The sequence below is a fragment of the Diabrotica undecimpunctata genome, chromosome 9, assembly GCF_040954645.1.
Source record: "Diabrotica undecimpunctata isolate CICGRU chromosome 9, icDiaUnde3, whole genome shotgun sequence".
Classification (NCBI taxonomy): Eukaryota; Metazoa; Arthropoda; class Insecta; order Coleoptera; family Chrysomelidae; genus Diabrotica; species Diabrotica undecimpunctata.
This window is the reverse complement of record NC_092811.1, coordinates 96,663,325-96,680,729: the sequence shown is the minus strand read 5'-3', so window position 1 is coordinate 96,680,729 and position 17,405 is coordinate 96,663,325. Positions and strand designations below refer to the sequence as shown.

At 34.3% G+C, this 17,405-nt stretch overlaps 2 protein-coding genes across 2 annotated transcripts; both read right to left on the bottom strand.

Moving 5' to 3' along the window:
• Positions 1-5,046: 5,046 nt before the first annotated feature.
• LOC140451249 (uncharacterized) lies at positions 5,047-5,571 on the bottom strand. Its single transcript, XM_072544988.1, has one exon. It carries the CDS (start codon positions 5,569-5,571, stop codon positions 5,047-5,049), a length of 525 nt encoding a protein of 174 aa, XP_072401089.1.
• A 219-nt stretch (positions 5,572-5,790) lies between these two features.
• Positions 5,791-6,231, bottom strand: LOC140451248 (uncharacterized). The gene has a single exon (XM_072544987.1). It carries the CDS (start codon positions 6,229-6,231, stop codon positions 5,791-5,793), a length of 441 nt encoding a protein of 146 aa, XP_072401088.1.
• Between the last annotated feature and the right edge of the window lie 11,174 nt (positions 6,232-17,405).

Below are 17,405 nucleotides of genomic sequence, written 5' to 3'. Positions count from 1 at the left end.
AATAATTTACCACAAAAAGATACCTGTCAATGGGGAAGCTGCGTTGACCGGCGAATAAAGCCCTTAAGGGCCGTTGTGTTAAGGACGACAGGTAGTGTTGCACCTGCTTAGATCGCAGTAAATCTGGGCGATGCAATTCAAGGCCATCGGCGGAACATTGTACGCTTCGAGAGGATATTGGTTGGTTGGCTGAATAATATGTGGACGATATTTTCGAAGAATAGGAGTTTTAACATTAATTATGCTTCAAGATTAATATATTATTTATATCTCAGAACCACAATTATTATACTAATTTAATACAATAAATTGAATCAACCTTTTTTTTGTAACTAGCAGAAGCGATATTTTTTCCTTTGTTTATAGTGAACAAATATTCCTTTATATTTAATAAAAAGCATCCCAAAATAAAATTAAACCTTAAATTACCAGGAAAGACCAGTATGAATAAGAATATGAACTAAAAAAATAATTATCTCATAATTAAATTAAGCTCACTCAACAATGTAAAGATAACCTAAAAAGAGAAAGGATCGGTAGTTTGATGATTTAACATTAGTACACGATACGATATTCTAAATAAAGAAAAGCTATTAGCTAAGGAAATATACTACTCTCCAAAATTAACGCACCACCTAACATGGACCATGATTTTAAAACTATATTTCTTCTAAACCCTTAATTGGATTTCCATGATTTATTTTTCACATTGTAGGTATATTTCTAGTTAATGACTATATTAATGTTTTTTAAGAAATGTCAACTTTTTACTTATATACAGGGTGTAAAAATAAAGTTGTGCTTTTTCATCTAATATTGCAACACCCGGTGGAATGTATTAGAAACAAACGTTATGTTATGTTATGAAACAAATAAACTACATGTTATGAATATTTTAAGAGCGCTTTATTATTTCTTCACATTTTGGTAAAAAAATCATTACGATATGTTTATTATCAAAAAAGAAAAGTATGTTCGAAGCATTGCGTGATTTTTTACTCTCCAAAATTAACGCCCGACCTAAACTCTACCATAATTATTAAGCTATTTTTCTTGTGTATCCTTGATTGGATTTCAATAAATTTGTTTGCTCATTGCAGACCTATTTCTAAGTAATTACGGTATTATTGTTTTCTGGGAAGTGTCAACATTTCACCTAGATACGTAAAAATAAATTTTATTTTTCATCGTATTTTGCAACACCCTGTGAAATTTACTTAAAGCAAATACTACATCTTAATCTTAATACTTTAAAAAAGTTTCATTTTTTTTTCAACATTTTCGTAAAAAAATCATCGATATCTTTATTATCAAAAAAGAAAAGTACGTTCAAAACGTAACGGGACTTTATTGAATTGTAAAAATTCAACATTCAATTTCAAGAAATCTGAGCCAAGATGAATGTGTTCAGGCAATTACTTTAGCTGATGTAGGCTTAAGTTATCGTGAAATAGGCTTGAGGTTAGGGGTATTTCATACTACAATATCACGAGTCATTCAACGTTTTCGAGAAACAAACGACCATACGAAACGGCGTGGATAAGGAAGAGAAAAACTTACAACACCACGACAAGATCAGTTTATCAGGCTTCGTGCTATAAGAGAACGTTTTCTCACAATGAGACATTCACAAATACAAGTGACAAATGTTCATAATATTAAAATTAGTAGAAACACTATATAAAGACGTCTCGCTGAACAAGATCTACAAATAAGGATACCAGTCAGAGCTTTAAACCTAAATCATTGTAGAAGTAGATTACAATTTGCCAGAGAGCACCTTGACTGAAATGTTGATGACTGGAAGTACGGATGAATCGTGGTATTGCTTATATAGCTCATTGTGAGAGTTAATCGATGGCCAAGAGAACGCTACGCACAGTGTAATATACGACCTATTACTTTATTCAATGGTGGATCTGTAATGGTTTGGGGAGGAATATCTCTTACAGCGCAAACAGACCTTGTTGCTTTACGAAGAGATTTCTTAACAGGTGAAAGATATATTAGACATTTTGTCTAACCATGTAGTTCCATTAGCTCCTTACATAGCAAATAATTTTCTTTTAATAAGAACTTGTGGGATATTATTGATCGTCAACTTAGGAGCCGACAACCACCACCTGTCTCTCTTGACGACATAGAAGTTATAGTGAGAGAAGGTTGGGATGCAATTGATCAAGACCAAATACGCTGCTTGATTTTAAGTATGCCTCGCCGCTGTGAAGAAGTAATTAGATGTAGAGGTGGAAATACTCGTTATTAAATGTTTTTGGGAATAGGGCAATTGTTAAAGAATATTTAGGTTATATTTTCTTAAGTTTTATTTGTATCAAATGTCAATAAAGTTTATGTAAGTAAAGTTTTTTTTGCTTTAAATGTTGATAAAAACTTGTTACATTTAAAGTTCTGTATAATCTTTGATAATAGAGATATCGAGATAATTTTTTTACGAAAATATTAAGAAAGAACAAATTTATCTCAAAATAATAATAACATGTAGCGTTTATTTCTAATAAATTATACAGGGTGTTGCAAAAAAACGATGAAAAAACACAACTTTATTTTTACATTCCGTATACGGGTAAAACGTTGATATTTTTCAGAAAATATTAATACGTTGATTTACTAGGAATAGACCTATAATAAGAAAAAAACATCGTCAAAATCTAATCATTCGTTTAGAAGAAAAATAGTTTCAAAACAAAAAAGAGCTACAGAATTACATAAAAAAAAAACTATACAGGAAGACAATAATGTCCTATGAAAAACAAGTAGAAACTATGACAAAAGTAAACTGAAAATAAAACGAAAAGATCTAATTTCACAAAAAAATAAATAGAAAGATAACTTACAATAAAATAAATAAAGAAAAGTAACACAAAAAAAAGAAAGAAAATTAGGAAAGATGTTATAATGAAAAAATTATAAGGGAATAAAAGAAATAAATCATTTAAGAAGAACATTAAGAAGAAGGTTATAAAAAATATCACGTTTTTAAAGATTAAAAACAAATCCGTTCAGAATGAAAAGCCTATCTTAAATAAAGAACGATATCAAGATTTTTGATAAACTAGCACCTCCATATGTTCCTGGTCCTCCTCTAAAATACTGTAACAATGGTAAGAAGTCAGTACTTCATACTCAATCGGAAGAATTGCTCAAATCTATTTATTACAAAGAATTGGAATTAGCATTAAAGCATTATCGGAATTCCTCTCCCGCGTTGGATGGTTTTACATACAAAATATTGTATAATCTACCAATGATAGCGAAAATGTTAAACCTGCATATCTATAATAAGTGGTATGTGAATCAGGAAAACGTGGATAATTTATAAGATATAGTTCATCATCATCATCAACTAGCCTCTAACGTCCACTGCTGAACATAGGCCTCTCGCATGCTTTTCCACTTAGTCCGATTTTGCGCCATCTGAATCCAATTTGTAGTCACTTTTTATGTCATCTGTCCATCTCGTTGGGATTCGACCTCTATTTCTGTTAGCTTGTATTCGGGGTCTCCATTCCAAAATTCTTTTTGTCCACCCGTCATCAACTGATCTTGCTACATGAGCTGCCCAGTTCCACTTTAGTGTTGTTATCCTTGCGTATAGTAGCATTGAGTATTCTATCAGGTAAAGAAATCTCTAACATTATTCTCTCCGTTGCTCTTTCCGCAACTTGTAGTTTACTCACTGTTGTTCTTGTGAGCGTTAGAGTTTCTGCACCGTAGGTCATCACTGGCAAAATACACTGATTAAATACTTTTCGTTTCAGACGCATTGGAATCTTATACCTAAAAATATCCTTCATCTTTCCAAATGCAGCCTAAGCGAGGTTTATTCTTCTTTTCAGCTCGATTGTTTAGTTGTCTCGACTTATTATGGCCCAAGTAGTTATAGGACTAACTGACTCAATATCTTTGTCTTCTACTGAGATGTTTTTGTTGTGGACTAAATTTGTCATAAATTGTGTTTTTGAAAAATTTATTTTAAGAGCAACTCTTTTTGTGGCAGTACGGAGTTCTTGGAGCATTACCTGTGCCTGATCAAAGCTGTCTGCAATAAGAACGATATCATCTGCAAATTTAAGGTTATTTAAAAATTTTCCATCTACATTGATGCCCTTTTCGTTTCAATCTATTGTTTTACAAGCGTTTTCTAGCAAAGTTGTAAATAATTTAGGAGACATGTTGTCTCCTTGCCGAACGCCTCTTTTAATACCAAAGGTCCCAGTATCTTCATTAAGTCTTACACAGGCTGTAGCATGCTGATAGATGTATCTGATGAGGGATATGTATCGGTGATCTATTCTACATTGTGTTAGAGCTTGGAGCATTTCACGTTGATTGACCGTATCAAATGCTTTTTCAAAGTCGACAAAGACAAGTATTAGGGGTCTATTATATTCAATGGTTTTTTCAATCAACGACTTAATGGTTTGCAAATGATAGAAGTCTAGTTTTGATGTCAAACTATTAGTTATTATCTTCATAAACAACTTCATAAACAAGCTAATAGGTTTATAGTTCTTTAGCTCTGTTATATCTCCCTTTTTGTGCATGACTACTAGAACAGCTTTATTCCACTGAGATGGTGTAACCTCTTTTGAAAGGCATAAGTTATATAGATATGTCAACGCTTTCAATACTGTCTTTCCTCCTGCTTTAACTGCCTCGATAACGATTTGGTCATCACCAGCTCCTTTATTGTTTTTAATTCGATTTAATGACTTTGAGACTTCTTCGATTGTTATTTCTGGGATATCCTCTGAACCCACATTCTGAACTTTTCTCAACTTGGTGCCGTCTTTCTTACCCCTTTCTCTATATAATTCTGTGTAAAATTCTTCAACTACCTTAATTATCTTATCTTTATCTGTTACCACTTTGCCATTTCGATCTGCGAGCTTAACAATATTCTTCTTATCTAGAGCTTGACATCTCTTCAGCACCTTTAAACTTTTATTTTCCTCGACAACCGTGGTAATCTTTTTTGTGTTATATTGTCGTACGTCCTTTCTCACTGCTTTATTAATATCTTTATTAAGTTGTTGTAGTACGCGTGCATTCGTATCGTTTTTGTTCCCTTCGTGTCTCCATAAGTCTTTTTGTCTCTTGACTGATTTTTTCCTCCTTATCTCTCCTAGGATTAGTATTGCACTTTTTCTCTGCGTTCTTAATAGCTTTTATTAAATTATCATTTAAGGTTTCGACATCCACAATGTCTATATTTGTTGTCTCTAGACATCTCAGAATTTCCTCTTCGAAGGACGTGGTGTTTTCGATTGTATTCCATCCTATTGGGTGTGTTTTTGTTATCATTTTGTATCTTTGTTTTTGGAGATTTAGCACGATCTTCGCTCTTACCATTCTATGATCACTTCGTACTGAACAGCTATTAAGAACTGTTACATCATGGACCATGTCTTTGTTGTTGGTTAAGACAAAATTAACTTCATTTTTGGTGACTCCATCTGGACTTGCCCAGGTCCATTTTCTTTGGGGACTTTTTTTGAAAAAGCTATTCATTGCAAAGAGGCCATTTCGTATCAAGGAACCCAAAAGCATTTCGCCTCTTTCATTTCTTTGTCCGAATCCATAAGGACCTATTGCAACTTTGATCCCGTCCAGTTTACATTACTAGGTTGCACCAACTTAGCATTAAAGTCACCCATTACTAGGTTGTGTGTAGTAGGCGCCAGTTTTACTGCATTTTCTAGGTCTTCATAAAAGGTTTCCACTTCCTCGTCCGAGTGTGTAGATGCAGGTGCATAGGCTTGAATTATTTTAAGGCTGGTTTTGTTTGTTAAGCTTCAGTATGCAGATTATTATTATTGGGTTGATACCTTTAAGTTGTTGGATATTTTTAGTGTGTCTCTTATGTATAAGAAGTCCAATTCCACCTATTTTTTCTTTGTTTCCCATATAGAAAAGTTGATGCCCTGATTTAAGAGTTATACAGTCTTCTTCTTCGCATCTTACTTCACAGAGACCCATAACGTCCCATTTTATGTGTTGTAACTCTTCTTCTAATTCTTGTAATTTTTCCTCAGATGAGAGTAATCGTACATTGTACGTAGCGATATACATTTGTCGTCGTCTGTGGTCGCCTGATCTGACCCGGGGATTCTTCGCACCCTCTGTTTGCTGTCTTTCTTGATCGCTACCTTGAATAAGGGTCAGCTCACTGCCGGGGACTGAGGGCCGTGTTTTTGTCGTGTCAAGCATGCTTGGATTTTAGCCATACTCTACCGCGCTGGCCAATGCGAGTTGGTAGAGGGTGAGATGAAGGTGGGAGTTTTAAAAGGGAGAGATTGGAAAAAGGTATGAGGATCTGGCCCCCTCAGGCAAGGAAGGAGGGAGAACCAGAAGCTAGCATAAGTCTTCTTACGATGCCTATCCGTTCCCGATGTTGGCGATCAACATGGCTATCCTAACTTTGCTTGCTGCTATTCTGAATAGTCCGGTTGTCGATGTATTATATATATAGCATAAGGCAGGGTCACTAATCCCTGTAGCAGCCTGTCTTCTACTGGGATTTTAGAAGAGTGCTACAATTTATACGCACAAGTACATACTATTTAAAAATAGGTATATTACAATACGTTTAATATTAAGTCAGTAATATTTCAATAATAAGATCTGTGGCTAATGAACATAGTTCGAAGCCAAACCTCTCCACACATACATACTTGAGTTCATTTTAAAGGAGAAATATCTTGTTCTAAGCTGTTTCAATAATTAAAAAATATTCGCAGCCTTTTATATAACCTGCAATTTTTTAATTCACAAATATTTGTATAATAATTTTACTGAACAGAAACAATTTAAAATCAAGGCGATCCTGGTATTATAACTCGGTTATATTCAGATCGGTACGCCCATGTTAGAGAAGATCAGAATATAAGCTCTTTTCTCTGCAGGTAAACAAAGACAGTGATTGTGATTACTTGATTTCCGGCGAGCATTTCGAACCGAAAAAACTCTGTCTACGAGGTAGAACATTCGAATTGGGGAGCCACTATCGCTCGTATTTTATTCTCTTACTTAACTAAAGGCCCGCCTGCAGGTCCGGTATAGCTTGAGAAAGGAGAAGGCTATAAAATTTTATAATGGCTCGGTTGCAAAGGTACTACCGCGGCACTACTAAGTGCATAATTATAAACAGTTTTACGGTGCAAAAGTGTAACGAGCATATATCCTTCTAGGTATAAAGTTTTAATCCATCTGTGGATGTAGCTGCGGAGTTAATCATCGGAGCTGAATTTAAAAAACATTAGATTCCATTTAAAGATAATAACACTTATTTATTGCACGGTTTTGGCATGCATCCTTTCTGCAGGTTCACTTAAAAAATGTTTACGTTTCCTGTCTCTTTGAGAAACGATGGTTAACGTGTGATTAGTTCTTCATATTCCCAGATATATAGTTGTATATTACACAGAAATTGTAGAAGTTTTATAAATTAATTATGCAATAACATCTTATCGTTTATATGGAGTTCTGATTTAAAAATTCGTTCAATGTTGATTGCGGCAAAACACAAAGCTGATTTTTCCGACCGATTCTTTGACATAGTTATTCTAGTTCAACTACGGGTGATTTGAATAAACTGAAGGAATATAAATATTTAAAGATATTTATTCTTAAGCAAGCAGTAAGAGCTGTCAGAATGCTTAATAGTGGTTTCTTGTTTACGAGCTAGGAAATCTCGCAGGAAGCACTCCTCGCAAAGAGCCCATATGACAGAAGAAAGCTAATGAAACCCTAGTTTCACTAGATACATGAAGTTAATCCTTCCTTAGCCTCCTTTCTGAAGAGATATTACACCAAGACAGCGTCTGACTCCTGGAAGGGTAAATGAGGGTTACTTGGTGCATTATGTTACTAGTGAAGTAGAAAAACATATCTTCTGCGTAAGTTGCATGGCTAATAATGATTATTAATGCCTAATAATGATCATTAAAAACCAAATGATTTTCAAATTTTGATCCTACACTACCGAGCATAAAATTAGGGTCACCCTGTAATTTTATTTATTTTAGAAATTATTATTCTGTTTTAACTATTTTCGGTTGTAGCATAGTTTACTAATGGATTTCTTGAAAAAAAAATTGTTGTCGTTGTTGTTTCGACACGCGTTTGAGCTAAAAAGGGTCCCTTAGCCTTATTTCTAAAAACCGTTATCAGCACAGTTTTTGTTTCTATGGTTTTAACGTCAATTGTAAATTGTTTGTGTATTGTTATCACTGTCAGTGTATTTTGATGACGCAATGAGCATAACTTCTGTTGCGGCGGCAAGAATTGTGGTAACGTTAGAAGATGGCCACAGTCAGCGCGAAACTGCGAGAAACGTTGGTGTAAGTCTCTCGAGTGTGCAACGAGTATGGCAACGGTACGAAGAGACCGATCTGCTTACTCGAAGACCTGGTTCAGGTCGAGGCAGCATTACAACAGCTAGAGATGACCGCTTTGTCGTTTCTAGTGCTTTGAGAAACCGAACGGTCACGGCAGTTTCTCTTCGAAATCATCTGCAAGAAGTGAGAAATGTAAACATAAGTGAATGGACAGTTAGGAGACGACTTCATGCTGCTGGTTTATCTTCTCGAACTAGAGTAACTGGACCGCCGCTTTCCCGTGAACACCGAATTGCCAGATTGAATTTGGCACGAGAACACTTGGCTTGGACAATGCAGGATTGGAGTCGTGTATTGTTTTCCGATGAATCGAGATTCTGTCTTACGGGCTCAGACAAACGTGTAAGAGTGTGGCGACGTCCAGGCCAGAGATATGCTCAAGCATGTGTTGCCGAGCGTCTTCCATTTGGTGGAGGGTCAGTTATGGCATGGGGAGGCATATCGTTTGATGCTTGCACGGAGTTAGTCTTTATCGATAATGGGACATTGACAGCGCATAGGTACCGGACACAGATTCTGGAAGACCATGTTTTACCGTTTATGGTTATTCCTGGAGACGACGCAACATTTATGCATGATAATGCACGGCCCCACACTGCTAGGATAGTTAATGAGTATCTTGACGAGGTTCAAATCACACAATTTGTTTGGCCTGTTCGCAGTCCAAATATCAATCCCATAGAATTTCGCAGTCCAAATATCAATCCCATTTCGATGCGCATCGCCCCGCCTCGAATTTTCCCATTGGCTCTTGACCTGGAAATCCCTATTTATCGCTCGAACAGCGCATATAAATATTGGCGATTTTCAGGTCAGCCAGGTCAGTCCCTCACGGGCTCTCCGAGAGCTTAGTGCTCTCGGGGCTCTGCTTCCTGCATTTATTTTCTATACTCTGTGGCTGAGAATTGTTTCAACTTAACTTGGTGTTTTTATTTCGACGAAGAAATTGTCATGTAAGAAATATCTTGCCTTTTTCAAGGCAAGACACCGAAGATAAATATTTTCCAAGTCCATAACCCGAAACTTAAGTAGAGGAGCTCTCGAGAGTATATTCGAAGCCCTCTACAGAGCACCCAGAGACACCGACCGAAGGTGGTTAGACCCTTATTTGTTCCCCACTTATGGTGACAAAACAATGTATTCAAAAGGATAAAAGTCATTTTTTACTTATAAACAATGAAAGATAGCTATTTTATTTTAAATACTAAAGGTAAAGAGCCGTATATTATATGGAAAAGTGACACAATATTACTGAAAAGCATGAAAAATCCTTTAAAATTAAGGTTAATTAAGTTTCTTGTATTAATTTGTTGCTTTACCATACACAAAAAAGGAGATATCTTCTAAATGCAGCGTATAAAATATTTTCCACAGTACTATGTCACCATATGCAAAACGGATAGTAGGAAAATACCAAGCTGGTTTCAGAGGTGGTAAATCGACAATTCATCATATTGCAACCCTAAAACAAATTTTGGAAAAAGACATTGGAATATGGCATTGATACTCATCACATATTTATAGACTATAAAGCAGCCTACGACTCTTTAAATAGAAGAGAAATGTTCAAAGTAATGAAAGAGCTAGGAATACCAAATCAGTTCGTGAAAACAGAAGCAATATCCGTCCGCGATTCATTTCTTGTTTTTGGAAGGAAATTCGCGTAGGGAAATCAAGAGGCGCTTTGATGCTGTGTATGTTAACTCTTCTCATTCAATGGCAATCATCAAAAATTGGTTTAACGAGTTTTAACGTGTTCGCACGTCGGTTTTTGATAAACCGGAACCGGAAGCACGGAGGATAATGTAACAAAAATCCACGATCTCGTATTGACAGACCGCTAACTAAAGGTGCGCGAGATAGCTGAGATAGTAGTCATCTTAAAAAACTGCATATGTCATTTTTTACATAAAATTTTGGGCATGATAAAGTTGTCGGCTCGATCTGTGCCGCCTTTGCTTACTACAGACAACAAGCGCAACCGTGTGACCACTTAAGAGCAGTGTTTGACACTATTTGACCGTAACCAGAAGGAGTTTCTAAGTAATTTCATAACCATCGACGAAATATGGATCCACTGGACAAAGGTGGTGGTCACCATTTTTCTAGATTAACAAGAAATAATTTACATTGTCTACCTAAAGAAGGGCAAAACGGTCACAGAACTCTACTATGTTAATTATTGGACCGATTTGATGCCGAATTGCAGACAAGAATTTGCCATTTGACAAAGACAAAAGTGCTATTCAACCATGGCAACGCATTGGCTCATACTTAAGCTTTCTCCACATCGAAATTGGTCGAATTGAGCTATGAATTGTTGCAACATCTACTTTTTTCTCCATATTTAGCCCCTTGTGACTTCTTTTTGTTTTTTAACTTAAAAAGGCAATCGCCGGGCAGGAATTTAAGTCGAATGAGGAGGTCGTCGCGGCCACGGAAGTCTACTTTACAAAAAACGTATTTTCAGACGGGTGAAAGAAGTTTAAGCATCGCTGTGTCAAATGTATCGAGCTAAAAGGAGACTATGTTGACAAATAAATCGCCACTTTTTTGAAAATAGTAGTGGTGGCTATGTCCTCGGGGCGGACAGATATAACTATGGAATGGTATTGAAAAATCGCAAAAACCGATCTCATCCTGTCCAAGGGAAGCGTAAAGAGTGAATTTTTCGCTTTTTGAAGCAGTGTTTTTAAAATATTATTTCAAATTTCAAATCCTTTATAAAAGGTATATAATAAAATACCCAAACGGGCTATATCACAAATACATTACAGAACGTTTTCGGAATGTAAATTCCATCATCAGTGTAATGAAGTCTACATGCTATGAGCCACTAAAATATATGGGTGAAAACCCGTTAAAACCCGTTAAGTTAATTTATAGATATGTTACATTATATATTATTGCAAATTAGGATGTTTAAGTTACCGTTGGAATTGGTGTACAGTAGACGGATCGAAGACACATCTTGTATGACAACCAAGTTCAGCCAAGTAGACTAAGATCTCAAAAAAGCTTTCTGAAAAAATTACGATCCCTTCCCGAAGAGCCACAGACGCGCTGAATACACCTATGGCAAGCGTCACCTACAACACATTTTGCCCCCTCAGTGGAAATGGCCGTTGGACACAATTTGCCGTATCCCACATAGAAAGCGCTAAACAGACTAAGAACTGGCGTTTCACGTTGTGCTAGTAACCTGAAGAAATGGGGATACCAAAAGGACGATACCTGCGACTGGGGCGCGGTTCAGAATAGTCACCATCTACTATCAAGCCTAGATATGAAGAAGACCTGCAAAGAAGAAGATCTATTTTTAGCAAATGACAGGGCCATCTCTGTGGGCAACCATTGGAAATACAAAATTTAAAGCTGTTGGTGTTCCGGACACGGAAAGTAAGATCAGTGGAATTGTTGTTCGCTTTCATCCTATCTTTGTATTGCGTAGAAGTACTTTGCGTTTGAAGGTATTAGCATACATTTCAGTTAAATAATTCTTTGAGGTTTTATTTTGAATATTATTTTCAGTTCTACAGTTATTGTAAATTATTTCAAAGAAAAAACTATGAAATATATTTGAAATATATTGCGAATGTTCTTAATGCCACATTTAGGCAATGAAATAAGGCGAAATAATACTTTGCTCTGTCATTTGATCGAAATAACTTTATAGCTAACCCTGCATTTATAATGAACTTATATAAGGGGTCATGTGCTGATAATAAAAAGGCAATTTTACACTATGTTTTTATTTCGTTTTTTTAAATAGCACACATACTCAGTTCACTCTTTTGGCCTTCTTTTCTCTTTTCGTGTTTTTTTATCAATTTATGAAATTCATAATTATTGAAATCGATATTGAACGAATGACATATTTCTTTTACGTTGCAATGCCATTATATATTGGAAGCGTGGACACTAAAACAAGTCCATCTGAATAAGTTGGCCGCCTTTGAATTTTGGTGTTACAGAAGAATCCTACGAATATCATGGATTCAAAGAATGTCAAACGTGGAAGTAACTAAAAGGATAGGAGATGAGGCGGAAATAATATTAACTATCAAAATACGAAAACTTGAGTTCTTAGGACATGTGATAAAAGGGCAAAAATACGCATTATTACAACTTATTATGCAAGGCAAAATACGAGAAAAGCGAAATGTAGGAAGACGAAGAATATTCTGGCTTAAGAACTTAAGGGAATGGTTTGAATGCAGAAGTGCAGAACATTTTAGAGTGGCAGTCAACAGAGTCCGCACGACCATGATGATTTCCAACCTTCGATAGAAGATGGAACTTAAAGAAGCCATTATAAAGTATTAAAAGGTTATACAGTTTGTTTAAAATGAAAATATTTAATAATAAATGCCATTCTGTAAAACAGGTGAAAGTAATATACAAAAACATTAAAATTTTCAGCCTATAGTCTATACAAATTTATTTTTTCTACGATTTATATATTATATTATCTTGTTCCATGACAAAGAGAAAATTTTTAAAAAAATACAAAAATCCTACTCTGTTCTCTTATAATACACAGATTAAAGATTTTTGTTTATATTCATCGGAAACCACCTGTTGACTTTTGATTTTTTGAGTGGTGCGGTTGGTGGTATAGTAGTGGAAGTGATTTCGGGCAGATGTTTGTTTCTATATAGATTTCCTTTCCTTTCTTAAAGACATTAAAAGTTTTACGACGTAGATATTATGAGAAGGGTTGGATTTGATTATAAAGAGGATAGGTTTTAAAAATAGAGCCATAAGGTTTTATACAGGACGTTTAAAAACATTTCTTAATTATTATATCGAAAAAATTATAATAATAGTGTAAATCGTGGAATATATACATTATACATATAAATAAGTTCTGAAACCTTAAACCACAATTAATTGTAATAAAAATTATATTTTACGTATGTTTTGACGTTTCGATTAATTCTTACTTAATTCAAAATGAGATATTTTAGAGGAGGCGTATATGTATACATATTCTAGCGTTAGGGCAAAAGGACTTGAGTCATTGAATAGAATATTGTAGAAATAATTTTTACAGATTTAATGAAACATGGTAAATCTATTTTCATCCTAATTAAATATTTTTTATCACATATGGGTCGAAAACAGCTCATTACAATACAACAATAGTTTATACAAAATATAATAAAATAACAAAGTTTGATCTGACTTAAGTTCTTTGGACTAGAGGATAAAATACTTAAGTCTTTTTGACCAGATATTTTAATATACAGTGATGAGTGTCTTACCACCCGGCTTTTTAACGTAAGAGATAGAAAACACAGTTACCTTGTGAAATAAAAAGAGATGAAACTCGTAGAGGTGGGAAATAATCGGTAGAAACCTATAATTTATATTACATTACATTACCACTAACGATAGTCTCACAGCTTTAGACGTTAGATTCGAGCTAAATCACCTCGGTCATAATTATTATGAGTAACGTCGAATGTGTGCCGTATTTCCATTTTTTAATTTCACATAAAGTAAAAACTGATTGACCACAATAAAGCAAAAATGTGTAGTGATTATTTAATCTAAAGTTTTAAATTATTAACCAAGAATAATTTCTACTATGATCTGAGGAGTTTCATACACTCTTGTCACGGAATAATTATAAATCCTTCGTGGATTAGTGGTAAGAATTCGACATTGCGATACAGGCATCGCAGACCATTAGAGTTCAAAACCCACATGTGGTTTTCTTTTTTTTTTTTAATAATTTGAAATTATGCAAAGATCGTTTTGCTTTGAATCACTAAACAAAACTAAACAAAAACTAAAGATAAAACAAAAAATCTTATTCACAAAATAGTATCTTCGTACTTTCCAAAATAAAGTAAAAACTTTTAAAGAATGTTTAAATAAGTAAAAATTCTACAAAAATAAAAAAATATCCGTGGCCACTAATCAATCGATTAGGAAAAGTCGCACTGAGATATTCACTGAAGATGCGAGAATTATGTGCAGGACAACCATCGTGTTGAAATCATATGGAATCGAAAGGTATTGGTAAATTACAAAGGGCTGGGACAATTTTATTTTGCAGAAGTTCCAAGTATTTTCGCCCAGTCAACATACCGTCTATAAAAAATGGACCAATGACATGATTCCCTATTATGCCTCCCCAAACATTTACTTTTCGAAGACGCTGGGTACGAGCGACATAAATCTGACAAGGATTTCCTCGAGATCAGTACCTAGCATTGATTGAATTGTGACGGCCATGCAATGAAAACGTACATTCATCGGTGAACAAAACGTTCTCTAAAAAATGTTCATCTTGATGTGACATTTCCATTGCAGTTTGACAAAATTCTAAACGTCTATATTGATCCCCAGGAAATTGTTCGTTGGATTTATGAAGTTTATAGGGACGGTATCGATGTCTTTACAAAATTTCACCTACTCTAAATCTTGGAATTCCACATTGTTCTCCGAGACGAGGTGTTGATTGGGTAGGATTTTGCTCAATACTTGCACAAATCAAAGTGTCCCTTAGTTCCAAATCTGGATTTACCTCCCTTCGTCTGCGAACTCCTCTTGGATCGAACACGGATCCATAAGTAAAAAAATTACGTATAATAGACTGAATTGTTGATCGTGCTGGAGCCGGCCTATTTGGAAACATATTTACTAATTATTGTCTAATCATGTTGTCTGATAATCCATTCACATGCCAGACAACAATTTGCACTTCTTCCCCGACCGTTAAAATCCTTTTCACGAATTGTTTTTTCAATAAAAAGTTTCCGTTTACCGTAAAAAACACTTCTCGATGTGTTATTATTTGATAACTTGAAGGCTTGATGATTTGGTTAGCTATAAAGCAGGTAGCTGTTCGCGCGCATCCATTCCAATGTCGTCAATTATTTTGAAAATCATTACCTGTACAGAGGAATTGATATTAACACTGAGAATTTAGTGATGGATTTGACATTAAACAGTCTTCAATGGATTATTTTCAATTCACAACTGAAGACTGTAAAACTGGAATTGAATTTGAAATATTTTGTATTTCCATTTTATAACATTGAAATAAGAATAAATTGTAAATAATGAGTTTTTCGAAAACTTGTTACCTAATTTGTATCATATTTTCTTTTAGTTTTGATTGAGTAAAACAAAAATTTTACCCTTCGTGTGAATTGAACCCCAGTCTTCTTATCGATAGACAACGTCTCTAACTATTACACCAATTCTAGATACAATAATTGTTTTCGGACTGATCATACCTATTTAGTTTAGTCAAATATTTCAGTTGAGTTATTTTTATTATTAAATAAACTTAAAGATTTATAATTGAAATTCGCTACTAATTAATGTTTTTTACTATAATATATCTTAATATATTTAATCATTTATTCTAACATCAGAAATTATTAAAATAAAATATTTTCGAAGTCATCCGTATAATTATGACTGAAGTCAAATAGACACGTCTAATAACTAGCCTTATCTCGTACTATCTCACAACTTAATCTGTCTTCTATCCTTTCCGCTATTTTGCCGGGTGGTAAGCCACTCATCCTGAATATTAAACACACAAGTTTATATTTTACTTGCAATAAATAGTTTTTCGAGGAACTGTTTCATCTAGCTGCCGACCGAGAATCATTTCATCAGCTTGTCAATATGTCGATAGCCAAAGCTTGAATACAGGCACGGCACACAAAGAAGAAGAAGAAATAGTTTTTATATTATAATATAACAAGTTACTCATCATCAGAAACAAATTCCTCTAAATTTGTATATCGTTTACACTTTTAGTTGGCAGTTCTTGATAAAAGTTTTTGCATACTTCTAGTATGAGCGGTAAGAGATCTAGAAGATGTTGCTTTGTTTAAAGAGTTATAGGTATTAACGCATCATATTTTTTCTTAAGTTCTACTGCACTTTTTTGATCTCTTCTAGTAAAAATAATTTCCTTAAGATTGTCTGACTCTTCCAGAAAGCTTTTATACAATATTGTGGTATACTTTTTGTATATCAATTAATTGACATAAATGGGCGTTTTTTATTTCTGCATCTAATGAGAGTTGCCCAGTCTTAAGGATAAGCAATTTTATTCCAGATTTTCTTTTCTGCTTTTGGATAAGTGAATGGTTGAAATCTCATTTCATGTGAGAATGTTTAGATATCATAAATTTATGGTTGATTTCATTTATTGAGTTTTTCATTTACATTACTGATTTCATTTACATTACATACATTACATTTCTTTACCATTTTTTCTTCTCATTCGTCTTTTCCTCCCAGTCCGATATTTTTACTTTTCTTACATCGAATTAATCTCTTCTAACCACTTTTTCTTATTCTTCCTTTTATGTGATTTGTGCTTTGGCTTTTTGTATTATGCTTAGTTGACTGCAGTGCTCCTTTACTTCCTTTTTTGTTCTTCTTCTCCATCCACCGTCATTGTCCTTTGCTTTAACATATATTGAGTAATATCTTCCTTTTTCATCGTTACAATTTCTGTGTATTTTTCTGACCATACAGGTCAGACCTGTAGTTTCGCACTTAAGTTTCGCTGCCATACATAACCGAAGGTTGCACACTTGTTTTGTAAATTCTAATTTTTGTATTCTTGAATATTAACTTAGATTTGATCATTTTGTTTAGTGCTCTTATAGATTTACTTCCTTTAGTAATTCTTTTATCTATTTCAGCTTGCATCTTCTTCGGCTCTATTTGTAATCGTTACTCTGAGGTTTTCGAATTGCTCCACATTTTAAAAACAATATTCTCTACTTCTGCTACTTATTATTAGAATATCTTTAGGCTTCATTGTCTTTGCTCTAATTTTAAAGTATTTTGTTTTATTTTTATTTTGGCATAGTCCAAACTTTTTCAACATTGTTTCCATTTTTTTAAATATACTTACTAGTTCTGCTTTTGATCTCGCAATCAATGCTTTATCGTCTGCAAAAGCGATAACTTGTTATCTTTTGTAGTATATTATACCAT

Bases quoted from the DNA above. Each gene is read 5' to 3' on its own strand.
- LOC140451249 (XM_072544988.1), bottom strand. From the start codon at position 5,571: ATGCTTTTGGGTTCCTTGATACGAAATGGCCTCTTTGCAATGAATAGC.
- LOC140451248 (XM_072544987.1), bottom strand. From the start codon at position 6,231: ATGCTTGACACGACAAAAACACGGCCCTCAGTCCCCGGCAGTGAGCTG.